This window comes from Brassica napus, chromosome C8 (genome assembly GCF_020379485.1).
Source record: "Brassica napus cultivar Da-Ae chromosome C8, Da-Ae, whole genome shotgun sequence".
Lineage (NCBI taxonomy): Eukaryota > Viridiplantae > Streptophyta > Magnoliopsida > Brassicales > Brassicaceae > Brassica > Brassica napus.
The window spans coordinates 34,365,818-34,378,971 of record NC_063451.1 but is presented as its reverse complement, the minus strand read 5'-3'; the positions used below and the strand labels follow the sequence as shown (position 1 = coordinate 34,378,971).

At 33.6% G+C, this 13,154-nt stretch overlaps 1 protein-coding gene and 1 long non-coding RNA gene across 15 annotated transcripts; both read left to right on the top strand.

The window, feature by feature from the left end:
* The first annotated feature begins 1,532 nt into the window (after positions 1-1,532).
* LOC106382416 (3-oxoacyl-[acyl-carrier-protein] reductase FabG-like) lies at positions 1,533-5,778 on the top strand. 2 transcript variants are annotated; one of them, XM_022708469.2, is made up of 6 exons: positions 1,538-1,918; positions 2,780-3,051; positions 4,125-4,218; positions 4,308-4,419; positions 5,213-5,291; positions 5,383-5,778. In XM_022708469.2, exons 1-6 carry the CDS (start codon positions 1,777-1,779, stop codon positions 5,461-5,463), a joined length of 780 nt encoding a protein of 259 aa, XP_022564190.1. In that variant the 5' UTR covers positions 1,538-1,776; the 3' UTR covers positions 5,464-5,778. The 2 variants fall into 2 exon arrangements, with proteins under 2 accessions (XP_013677894.1, XP_022564190.1); XM_013822440.3 differs by lacking the exon at positions 5,213-5,291 and having other exon boundaries at positions 1,533-1,918.
* Positions 5,779-8,668: 2,890 nt separating this feature from the next.
* LOC106382417 lies at positions 8,669-12,883 on the top strand. Of its 13 annotated transcripts, none has more exons than XR_007327062.1 (9): positions 8,669-8,693; positions 10,594-10,775; positions 10,865-11,007; positions 11,124-11,556; positions 11,702-11,786; positions 11,861-11,983; positions 12,031-12,232; positions 12,305-12,332; positions 12,408-12,883. It is a non-coding gene; the product is annotated as an uncharacterized LOC106382417 (long non-coding RNA). The 13 variants fall into 13 exon arrangements; XR_007327060.1 differs by lacking the exon at positions 8,669-8,693 and adding an exon at positions 10,173-10,383; XR_007327064.1 differs by lacking the exon at positions 8,669-8,693 and having other exon boundaries at positions 10,178-10,775; positions 11,124-11,364; positions 11,473-11,556.
* Positions 12,884-13,154: the final 271 nt, after the last annotated feature.

The window sequence follows — 13,154 nt, the reverse complement described above, 5'->3', positions numbered from 1 at the left end:
TAATATTTATTGTGTAAAATTGTCTAATCCCGCGCAAGACGCGTGTCTTTAACTTTGACCTAGTATTATGGTAATCCGTGATGGAATGGAACTTAAAAGAGGATGGAAGAAAGATTCGGAAGATTATACCAATCATAGAGGATATGGATTACTCACTTGCCCATTTCTGGTACAATATTTAGTAACTTAACATATTTTTGTATTTGTTCTTTTGATCTCGTTGCCATTTTTCATTCTTTCGTCGATAATTTTCTTTTCGTTTCACATATGCAATAACCTATCAAGAAAATTCTGATCTTTCGCAATTCACACTCACAGACCTCTCCAATATAGCTAACATGATTTAAAAATCAGTCGTAGGATAGTCTTGATAATTCTTAAAATATGATCAGTAATGTTGAAGAATATGAGTATACTATAAAATCGAGAGTAATGATATTGACAATTCATTAGATCGAAAAGTATAAGAGTAATGGCAATGTTCTTGGATCCCAATCACGTGGTGTGAACTCTAGGAATCAAAAATCAAAAATTCAAATACACATGTCCTTACTTCGGTGAAGTAAGGACATGTACATGCATTTGCATATGTTATATTTGTATGTATATGGTTTGATATGCCGATGAGCTGTAGACAGAAGAGGAAAAGGGGCAACAAATCTCCAAGTTGCAAGACAAAAAACAAAATCAAAAGGGAAATAATATTATTCCCCATAAAGGAAAGCAAATGGCTTCAAATTTATTCATTTTGTTATCTTCTTCATAAGTTTTCTTCATTAATGTTCAAAAAAAAAAATTCTTCATTCTATATAAAATAGATTTTAAAAAGTCATATATATATATATATATATATATATAAGTACTATTATACTTTTATATATCACAGTGCTATATGAAGATAATCGCAGATAAATGCCGCCTCAGTTTTTAACCTTGATTAATATATACAAAACAATTTCTCAGGATGTTTCTAATTTATTCCAAACTTATAAATCGAGTTAACTATGCGACGAATTCCAAAGTAGATTAAGATCTGTTTACATCTATCAGATAAATAAAATGCAAATAAAATATTCGCATAAAGAACAACTTGATACATTGTCTTCACCAATAGATGAGTCCTCAACCACTTAATGTACAAAAGGCCACCTCCTTAGTCTTTTCAACACATCTTTTGAGTCTAGCGAGTAAGAACCAATTGACACAAATGCTTCCACATGACATGTCTCTTTGTCTAAGAACCACAATATACACTGGAAGCCATTCTTTCACCAAGAACACATATTTATGGAAGATATTAAATGAATAAAGGTATATATACGTAAGTTAGTAAAGGTATTATACGTATCTACGTATAAGTTTACACTTTACACCATGGCAAAGTTTTATATGTCGAATATTAAACCAATAAAGGTACATATACGTATCCACAGTCCACTGATGCTTTTACATTATGGCAAAGTTGGATTTACTATTATTTTATCAAAGTATATGGAAACTTTATGATAAAAATGACATGAGGTTTATATATAGCAACGAAAATGTATCTAGTCCACAAGAATATGTATCTTTTTTCTCACAACAGTCAACACAATCTTAAATAGAGAAAAAAGAGAGCTTAGAGATTGACCTAGGTTAAGGGGGCAGCTTACGCCGACAACAACTGTAGAAATTATCATTTATTTTTTGATACGTTTATCCACAATTTAGAGAGAAGTATCGATTATAAAGAGAAAGAAGGTGAGGAAAGGAAAGTGAACATATCATAAAGAACCGATGATGAGAAACGTAGGGAGTTCGAGCTCCAGCGGCAAAGGCATAGCGGCGGTGGTCGGCGTCGGTCCACAGCTTGGCCGTTCCGTCGCTCGAAAGTTCGCACACGAAGGCTACACCGTCGCCATTCTCGCCCGCGATCTAGGTTTGAGTCCTTTCTCTCTACTTACCCTTTTATGCCACAACCTCATAAACTAGCAGAACTTCCCTGAAATTCCCTTCTCTATCTATATTCCAAAGAAGATAAAGAAATTGTAGCAGTTTTTCTTTTTTAAAAGGAGTTATTTTTGAATGGTTTTATTATTAGATTTTAACAAAATATATGGCGGCTAACGTTTTCACACACACACGTATAGTCAAAATGTGCATTCTTACAATTTTCTTAATGTAAATTTTGTGTTAGAAAGATTTCATATTTGTTTCTCGAGTTTATAGTGTAAGTTTGACTTTGACTTACAGTGGTTTGTAACTAATACATCACAGAGAAATTTTATGTGTAAATAGTTTGTTTGAATTCAGTTACTCTTTTTTCATTCCTTAAGACATATAACTATTTTTTTTTCACAAACTCCATCTATTAAGTTATAACTTCTTAAGAAATAAAATATCAAAACATCCAAGAAGCTTTACTAGTTGCGGTGCAGCTTTTTAGAACAAGATGATGAGTGGAAACTTATTTATTTACATAAAAACATATTTCAGTTTCTATTCGACAAAAATAGTTGAAACGGTTACACTTTTAGTCTTTTACTCTACATGTTCGATGATAAAAAATAATGTATGTAACTGGTTTACACTTAATCTTATTAACAATTTTAGTTTGTATTAGTCCGCTTTAAAGCTTCTTTCTTCTTAATTCATTCTCTCTTCTTTCTTACTCAAGTTTTTTTACTAGTCACAACCATAAACTTATAAATCACAAAATGTTGCACTCATCGTCACTATATACTAAATAGAAATATAAAACTTCAACCACTTTCTTGATATGGTCAGTTACATTTTGCAGGTAGGTTATCTAGAGTGGCAGAAGAGATAGCGAGAGAAGAGAAAGCGCAAGTTTTTGCTATAAGAATTGATTGTGCGGATCCAAGAAGCGTAAGAGAAGCCTTTGAAGGTGTGCTGTCTTTAGGGTTTGTGGAGGTTTTGGTGTACAATGCTTATCATTCTTCTTCTTCTTACCCAAGCCACCATCCAACTTCATTCACCCACATTCCGTTCCAATCTTTCCAAACCTCAATTTCCGTTTCTGTCTTCGCTGCATTTCTGTGCGCCCAACAGGTATACGTTTGTCCAAATCTTGATAAAAGTACTGAAACGACTTTTACATTATTTATGAATTTTATGGGATTTTTTTAACTATCTTTTCAAGCAAGGTTAGCATTTCATGATCATGTGTTTCGAACCATACTTTATCCACTTATGTTAAAAGAGTACTTGTTAATATTGCTGGAGTGATCAAGGTCTATCAGACTTTAATATTTTTTGCGAAAATGAATAAGATCATTTCTCTCGTAACTATGATATTTTTATATAGATTTATTCAAATTGTTGATGCATACTAGTTGTGTGTATAAACTACTGATTTTATTTTCTGCGAGTAACCTGCAGCCTGGAGTGAGTGATTTGGACATTTTGATAGAACTAATCATTTGCTGATGCACTTGTTTTTTGTCAAGTGTTTGACGTACTAGTTGTGTATAATTTATTTTAAAATACTGTTTTTTCGTGTGTGTGATTAGCTTTAGTTTGTAGGGTATATATAATATTGAGTGATTTATAAATTTTGAACAGTTATATGTTGACAAAAAAAACTGTTATATATTTTACATCGTTGTAAGGTATTTATTTTATTTAACTTTATTTGTTTAACTAGATTTTGACCCGTCCTTAAAAAGACGGGTATATTTTTTGTTTTATATTTTTGTTGAAATTTAATTTTTATATTTGTTTTTTTAGTCATACATATGTTTTTCTTTGTATAATATTTATTTTAAAAGATTAATAAAATATTTTAATAATTGTATTAAAATAGTTGGACCATACTTTTATCAATTGGGCATGTTCCTAATTTAATAGTATTGACTAGATTCTGACCCGCATTAAAACGCGCTTATGTTTTATTTTTATTTTATTTTTCAAAAACGATAATCAATATTTTAAAACCAATAACCAAAGGGACATTTAATTTTATGTGACAATTCGGTTATATTTAAGTAGTTCGGTGCATTTATAAGTAGCCTGCATTATTAACTCTAGTATTATTCTAACAATTTTGAAAGGGTCCAAAACAACTTCTATTAGTAGATAAAAAATATGACTCTAAATTAATAGATTAGATATGGTACAAAAAGGTTATTCCGGGGATGATGGATAAAGGGAAAGGAACAATACTCTTCAGCGGTTGCTCGGCGTCATTGAATGGCGTTGCGGGTTTCTCGGAGCTATGTAATTCTCTCTAGACTATTTTATTTGTAAAAATAGATATTCTTATAGAAACTGATTATCCAGTAAAGAAATATTTGAATTTGGAACAGGCTGTGGAAAATTTGCGTTGAGGGCTCTTTCTCAATGCTTGGCAAGAGAATATCAAGCTTTTGGAATACACGTGGCTCATGTTATCATCGACGGTGTAGTTGGACCTCCAAGGTACGTAACTATATGATCGTTTTCCTCCAATTATATATATATTTCTATAAAAATAAGGAAAATAATAGAAGATGAAATAAGAACCAGAATGTAAAAAGGGATTTAAAACTTTATATAGCTTCCACAAACGGCATGATTCTGATCCAAACCGACAAGATTCTACCTCAAAAAATTATCAAGGATCTCTGTTTTCTTATCGAACTTTATCATTAAAATAACAGAAAAAGACAAAGATATCACTAAATCAAGTTTTTGTTCCCAAACTAGCATTCAAGGTCAAAAGTCACAAAAATAGCACTTAATGTTTTATCAAAAGTCACAAACTTAGGGTTTAGAGTTAAAGGGTGGTGTTTAGGATTTAGGGTTTAGGGTTTAGGGTTTAGGGTTTAGAGTTTAGGGTTTAGAGTTTAGGGTTTAGGGTTTAGGGTTTAGGGTTTAGGGTTTAGGGTTTAAGAGTTTAGGGTTTAGGGTTTAGGGTTTAGGGTTTAGAGTTTAGAGTTTAGGGTTTAGAGTTTAGGGTTTAGAGTTGAGAAATGTTGTTTTGGGGATAAGATTTCAAATTTTGAAAAATAAAAAAATTAAAATTTTCAAATGATAAAATGCTATTTTGGTCATTTTAGTTTTTGAATGCTATTTTTGTGATATAAACTTAGAAAGGTGCTAGTTTGGAGATTTGCCCTTAAAATAAAATTGTTTAATAGATTCATATTTACCGTGTATGTATGGCGTGGTTCCATTTGTTCTTCCCTAATATTTTATTTTTTAATTCGAAGCCATTTTTTTTAACATTTAGCATACATTTCTTGAATCTCGAAATTTATGGTGAGCGACGGAAAAGGGAAGAACTTTTATTAGTCCCCCACACTGCAAAGGTCCACACTATTGACAGTTTGGCACATTAAGCATTTGGAAAAAAAATAATAGCGCCGGATACGATAAAATCTTTCCAAAATTTGCTTTCAGAGAAAGAAACATCGCACCGAGAGGAACGGTCGCAGAGCAATCATTCAATACTGGAGGTCAAGATGGAGAAGGAGAAGGTGAAAGCTCGGGAGTGATGGGAATGGATCCTGATGTATTGGCTCAAATATATTGGAGTCTTCATGTACAAGACCAGAGAGCTTGGACTCAAGAACTCGATATCCGACCATCAAACACAAGGTTCTAGTGGTTAAAAATATGATTTGATTCTTGGGGGTTTTGATTTTATTCAATGTTATTTTAGTCGTTTGGTACGTATACGTATGTGTGATCATTTGATATGTATGTGTATATCTTGCATTTGGAATGTATAACGTTAAGCGTTTATGATTTGTGTGAATGATCTGTCAATCTCATTTTCATAACTTTTGGTTTCTACTTTGGGTGAGATGTTTGGTCTTGTCTAGTAAGGTTTGAACTTTTCTTGTGGCCTTTAAGTTATAAAGGGTACAATGACTTCGTGTTTAAATTCAGGACACATGAGATGATCCGACAAGTCATGTGAATAGAGATAATAAAGATCCGATCACAGATAAGAAGGGACCCCCTTTAAAGGTAAAACATAAGAGCAATCGTCCTTTAAGTGCTGTCACGTCGAGGAACTTCTAAGGGCCATTTATTTTCATAGAAGAGAGTGAAGCTTTGAATGATAATCATCAAGAGTATCACAATACTAAAAGGGGAATATGCTGAGCAATTAGGCTATCCACATCAGCAATTATATTCAACCAATCACAACATTTCATTTTCTTTTTGGGTTTTATTTGTTTGTATTTGGGCTTTGTTTTCACTTAACTTAGAAACCTAAAACTAAGACCCAAACCTAAATCTATGACGTGAGATGTCGAGGCTCAATCCTCTGCCACTTCGTCTTCTCTAAACCTTATTGGTTTGTAAGGTTGACACAAGACAATGCCTCCCATCCTGTTCGTCTTCTCCAAATCTTAACCAATCAGCGAACCGAAGGAGGGAAGGTTTGTTACCGTGAAGGCCTAAGAACACGTCGCAGCATCTCACCCTGTTGTAAGAGACCGAGACTGAAGATGTCTGAGTGTAGGAAGACGAGTCATGCCCTCCTCTTGGGAATCATGGGATCACGCTACTCGAAGGCTCGAGATTCTGAAACACGAGGTCAGAGCTGGAGGTGAGGGGATCGAAGCTGTCGCATTGTGGATCGGAGCGAGTTGATTCGGAGTGGTCTTGGGGTTTGAGAGATCTTGGGGAGAAAAAGGGAGATTGGTTAGCTGAGAAGAAAGCTGCTGAGGAAGATGAAGACATGTTTTCCCCATAAATGCTGCTGCTGCCCTATCAATCCATCGAAGCTAATCTAATCTAAAAAGGAAACAAAAAAGGACAAAGTCAAGATTTGGACAGAACAAGGAAAGTTAACAGCTTATGTGCGTAGGTTTGGTAAGAACTGAACATTACACGGTGATGATTTCTTCCACAGTATATACCATAAAAGCTCTCTACTTTCTATTTTTGAGTGAATAGTTTCAGAAAATACAACACTTTCTCAAAAGCAATAAGAAAAAGAAATGATGATTCTTTTTATTAAGGGAAATAATTGATTTTGAGGACGTCGTAGATCTAAGCAGAAAGGGAAATAATATAATCATTTTTAATGAAAATGAAAGTTTTGTTTTCTTATTTCTTATTCTTACAGATGGATTTAGATCTGAGAACTTACATAGCTAGGCGTCTTGAATAAGAAACCATCAAAGAAGATTATTTGAGCTCTTTGTGTTCAAGAATCGATCAAAGCTCAGGTACTTCAGAAGAATGATGAATCCAACAGAATGACTAGAGTTTGAATGAGAGTCCACCTGAAGAAGGAAGAAGAAGAAGAAGCCAGCTCGAATAAAACGATGTGTGTGAAGTCTTTTAAGAGAGTGTATCAATCAATGAGAGAGGAGTTGAAAGTGAGAGAAGGAAATGAGAGAGAGAGAGAATAAAGAAGTAGAAGAAGAAGAATTAAAACACTACAAAAGCTTTCAAAGAGTTGTAGTCGAATGCATAGCCATTTACAGATAGACTTTGAAAAGGACTTTCTTTTTATTTTATTTTCTTTAAACAAAAACAGGGGAGACAGAAACTGAGATATGTCTTAAATGGAATATTCAAAAGAAAAAAAATCGAATTGGTCAAAATAAATAATTTCATTTTTATATTATATAATAAATATATATTATTTAGTGATAATAAAAATATAGTTATTCATCTATCACATATATCTATGCAAATATGTGAATCGTGATGAATGGTTCGACTGTGGCTTTAAAAATTTTAGTTGTAGATGTTTAACTGTAGATAAATCGGTTGTAGCTGTAAAGTTATTACTGTAGACTTTTTCTGCAGAGACTTTTGATGTAGTTAAATTTGTTGTAGCTGTAAGCTGTAGGTTGTAGATATTTTAAAATAAAATATATGAAATATGCGTTGTATATATAAAATTATTATTTTATATATCAATTAAAATAATTTATATTAATATTTTTTTAATAAATTATCAGAATTTATTGTAATTTAAAATGTGATATGTAAATAATATTTATATTATTTAAATATCTTAATAATTTAAAAACACTCAAATTCAAAATTAACATATTTATAAAAGTTTTTATTATGATTATATAATTTATTTGATATTATAGATTTTTTTTTTATTTACAGATTCTACAGCTTATAAAAAGAAGATGTAGGGTTTTTGTCTAAAATACATAAGAAAAAGTTTTGCTTTATTTTTTTTTGATGCAGCTTTAAAAATAAAGGTAAAGCATGATTGGTAAAACTAAATAAAAACTTGATGTAGACTTTAATTTTTAAAAGTAAAGCTACAACATGATTGTTAAAATTTAGTGATTTAAAAATAAATAAAGTTAAAGTAGGGAGATAAAACCCAACCAATAACTCATGTTCACATAATGATTTTCATAAAGAAAATTTTAAAAATATATTTATGTTACGTAGTATTATTTTATATTCTTTAAATAATATAATATAATATTATACATTATTTTTTAGAATTGAGAAATACATATAATATCTTATCCGCGCGTAGCGCGGCTAAAAAATCTAGTAACAATAAGGAGTCATGTATCCTTTTTACCTTCTCAGAAAAAAAAGAGAATATACTATAATAAAAGGAAAATAAGCTGCGCATAGATAATGTCCACGTTGGTTTAAAAAATCCACCAATCATAGAGTTTCAATTCTCCATGTCACTTCCACGTCACTATTGGCTTCTGTCGACTGAAATCCAACCATTGATTTCTACTTCCGTGAATCTCTTGGTCTCTTTCTCTACCATCAATATTCTCTTTACCATTGATCTCTTCTTCTCCCTGCAAAAAAGGAAAATAAGCTGCATAGAAAATGTCCACATTGGTTTAAAAAATCCACCAATCATAAAGTTTCAGTTCTCCATGTCACTTCCACGTCACTATTGGCTTCTGTCGACTGAAATCCAGCAATTGATTTCTACTTCCGTGAATCTCTTGGTCTATTTCTCTACCATCAATATTCTCTTTACCATTGATCTCTTCCTCTCCCTGCAAAAAAGGAAAATAAGCTGCGCATAAAGAATGTCCACGTTGGTTTAAAAAATCCACCAATCATAGAGTTTCAGTTCTCCATGTCACTTCCACGTCACTATTGGCTTCTGTCGACTGAAATCCAGCCATTGATTTCTACTTCCGTGAATCTCTTGGTCTCTTTCTCTACCATCAATATTCTCTTTACCATTGATTTCTTTCTCTTCCTGTAAATACTATACTAAAAGGAAAATAAGCTGCGCATAGAGAATGTCCACGTTGGTTTAAAAAATCCACCAATCATAGAATTTCAGTTCTCCATGTCACTTCCACGTCACTATTGGCTTCTGTCGACTGAAATCCAGCCATTGATTTCTACTTCCGTGAATCTCTTGGTCTCTTTCTCTACCATCAATATTCTCTTTACCATTGATCTCTTCCTCTCCCTGCAAAAAAGGAAAATAAGCTGCGCATATAGAATGTCCACATTGGTTTAAAAAATCCACCAATCATAGAGTTTCAGTTCTCCATGTCACTTCCACGTCACTATTGGCTTCTGTCGATTGAAATCCAGCCATTGATTTCTACTTCCGTGAATCTCTTGGTCTCTTTCTCTACCATCAATATTCTCTTTACCATTGATCTCTTCCTCTCCCTGCAAAAAAGGAAAATAAGCTGCGCATAGAGAATGTCCACTTTGGTTTAAAAAATCCACCAATCATAGAGTTTCAGTTCTCCATGTCACTTCCACGTCACTATTGGCTTCTGTCGACTGAAATCCAGCCATTGATTTCTACTTCCGTGAATCTCTTGGTCTATTGCTCTACCATCAATATTCTCTTTACCATTGATCTCTTCCTCTCCCTGCAAAAAAAGAAAATAAGGTGCGCATAGAGAATGTCCACGTTGGTTTAAAAAATCCACCAATCATAGAGTTTCAGTTCTCCATGTCACTTCCACGTCACTATTGGCTTCTGTCGACTGAAATCCAGCCATTGATTTCTACTTCCGTGAATCTCTTGGTCTCTTTCTCTACCATCAATATTCTCTTTACCATTGATTTTTTTATCTCCCTGTAAATACTATACTAAAAGGAAAATAAGCTGCGCATAGAGAATGTCCACGTTGGTTTAAAAAATCCACCAATCATAGAGTTTCAGTTCTCCATGTCACTTCCACGTCACTATTGGCTTCTGTCGACTGAAATCCAGCCATTGATTTCTACTTCCGTGAATCTCTTGGTCTATTTCTCTACCATCAATATTCTCTTTATCATTGATCTCTTCCTCTCCCTGCAAAAAAGGAAAATAAGGTGCGCATAGAGAATGTCCACGTTGGTTTAAAAAATCCACAAATCATAGAGTTTCAGTTCTCCATGTCACTTCCACGTCACTATTGGCTTCTGTCGACTGAAATTCAGCCATTGATTTCTACTTCCGTGAATCTCTTGGTCTCTTTCTCTACCATCAATATTCTCTTTACCATTGATTTCTTCTTCTCCCTGCAAATTCGTTTTTGATAAATAAATTACATAAAGGAATTATTCAAAATTCTTGCATTTTCACTTGCCCTTTCGCTTTGCTTTTTGATTCAGTTGATTTAAAATTAAATCTATTTATTGAAACAAAAAAACTACAAATTCAAAGATTTAACATCACAGGCCAAGCAAAAGCTAAAGAAAACTCAGCTTCTTCCTCATGTTACTTCACCGCCGCCGTTGATCACCGTGTAATCAATCTATACACAAACAATTACGTCCTCTTTTCTTCCTCTGCTCACACTTCGCTTCATCACCACGACGAATCTCTCTCTGCAGAATTTGTTAGAGACAAGGAAGTCAAGGTTTCGAAGCACGCATCTCTCATTATACAACTTATATCCGATGTGCTTTTCTGGGTTGTCTTACATTGTTTGTTTTGTTTTGTTTTTAGGATGTTGTGCTGAGAAGCATGAAGATAGTGGGACCGTAAAGCCATCAGATGAACTTTCTCAAGAAGATATTGGAGTCATAAATATGCGTATTTCTAAACTCTTTGAACCTGTAGAAAAGGCGAGTCATTTAGGGTCGTAACAGGTAATTGTTCTACAACATGAAACATTTATTGGATTAGATGAAAATATTAGTTACAGATTAGCATTGATGATTATGCATACATCACACACTTAAGCTAACTCGGGTCATTATTACAGGTCCTTCTAGCTTTAAGGAGATTGAAAGGGAGCTGGAATAGGATAAGATGACATTTGAGACAAAGCTTATCATTAGCTTTGCTAAATCCAGAATGGTGACTTCAGTTAAAGTTTCATATTGATTTTGCTATATCAAAAGCTTTGCTAAAATGAAAATGGTGCCCTGTTATCATTAGTTTTACTTTCCATGTATTCAAGATATTTATCACGAAGAGCAAGAATTTTTTCCAGCGCGAAGCTGGTTAGAGCTATTAATGCTTTCTAAATCTCATGATATTTCTTTACTCACAAATCTAGGGAACAATGGATTTTGCTTCACTTTTTTTTTTCTCTACTGTGGTCTTGATAGATGAATATGCAGAGACAGCGATGAAGAAAATACTACTGGAGCTGAAGCCTTGCAATCTGATTATGTATTTGACAAAACTTCAGGGTACGTTTATATATTCCTTTATCTCTATCTCTATCGCATTGCACTACAATACACAAGGTCAACTTTTTTTCACTTGGAGTTTATGACGACCGATTACCACTGTCTGGTCGATGCTCTCTTACATTTGAACTTAATTGTTTCAAAGGAATTCTTCCACAGAGCTGTACATTTCCCTACACAAAATTTTGCTTGCACACGCTTCTGCGACAAACTTATGCAAGAAATCCCAGGTTCTTCTTCTCATTCCGTCTTCCATATGCACTACTGTCTTTAGTTAAGACAGTAACTCCATTTAATTACACAGCACAAGCAACAGGGATTGGTAGGCATTAGCATATACATATACGATGCTTTGACTGATGTCCCCCTAACTAACTCCAGAAGTTAAGCAGGCAACAGCCAGATTCAATGACTTCTTTATTGGATGGTAAGCCTAATGAATCAAATGTTGAAGAATCTACTATATTTTATTAGTTTGGGTCTTTTTGTAAGGGACTTACAGGTTTGGCGAGAATCCTGAAACGATGAAGACCATAGTTGGGTCTAAGATTACTCGCTTTTACAGAGGATGAGTCGGATCAAGATAAATTACATGACACTTTACGTCTAGGATAAGTCTTCTCTCTGAAACAAAATCTCCATGATTTCAACATAGACATGGCTGTGGAACTGACCCGTAAGTTATATGATACTGTGGAAGATTAAAGCTAAAGATGTGGCTCATTGATTGCTTCAATTTGCCTTGCAGCGTTTGGAAACACATCTTCAAGAATGAGGTTCGTAATATATTATATACATGATCAATTAAAAGAGATAGAGAGAATAATGTTTGGTGATTTTTCTTATTTCAGTATGCAAATACACAATGGAGTCAGTACTGTTGTATACCAAAGAACACTACGGCATATTAAGTATCTGAGGACACGACTAGAACTAAGTATCTGAGCTCACACATTGAAGCATTGCTTCAATCACTCAGGTAACTTCTACAGTAGAGCGTAGCGCAAGTTCTATGAAAGTGTGAGACACTAAGATTCAATATCCCAAAGAAAGAAAGGATCAACTGTAAAAGGGTATTTTCAGTGGTCGGTGATGGATTTATATGAGATATCTGGAGGGTATAACATATGGATTATATTTGTGGACTTCAAGGATCTTTATCGTAGGGAGCCTAAACTCTGCTTGGGGGAAGACTTCACCATAGATCGCATGTTTTAGCTCTCTGATGAGCTTCGATGGACATGTGTCTTACGTCTGAAGAAACATTTATATCACAAAACTTATATGTGGTGAAGTCATTGTGATTAATTAATAGTTTCCACTAACATATTATGCCCTTCAATCACTACAAATTTCATATGATTGAAACAAATTCTTTAAACTGGCTTAGATCGGTTGACAAAAAATGCCAGATGCAAAATCATAACACTAATTTTTTCACATTATTAAACAGTACAGCTAGGGATTTTTGAACCTTTTAAAATAACACGTGAATGACTTTTCACGTATGACATAGGATCTGAATATTTTACTTGTTACCATCCCCAACACAACTTTTGGGAGTGGTATCAGTTATTGGCGTTTCACAACAATCACAA

Excerpts from the sequence above, each read along its gene's own strand:
- LOC106382416 (XM_013822440.3), top strand. The coding sequence starts at position 1,777 with ATGATGAGAAACGTAGGGAGTTCGAGCTCCAGCGGCAAAGGCATAGCG. Across the intron at positions 1,919-2,779 it reads CATTCTCGCCCGCGATCTAG|GTAGGTTATCTAGAGTGGCA; the intron begins GTTTGAGTCCTT and ends TACATTTTGCAG. Across the intron at positions 4,219-4,307 it reads TGCGGGTTTCTCGGAGCTAT|GCTGTGGAAAATTTGCGTTG; the intron begins GTAATTCTCTCT and ends AATTTGGAACAG.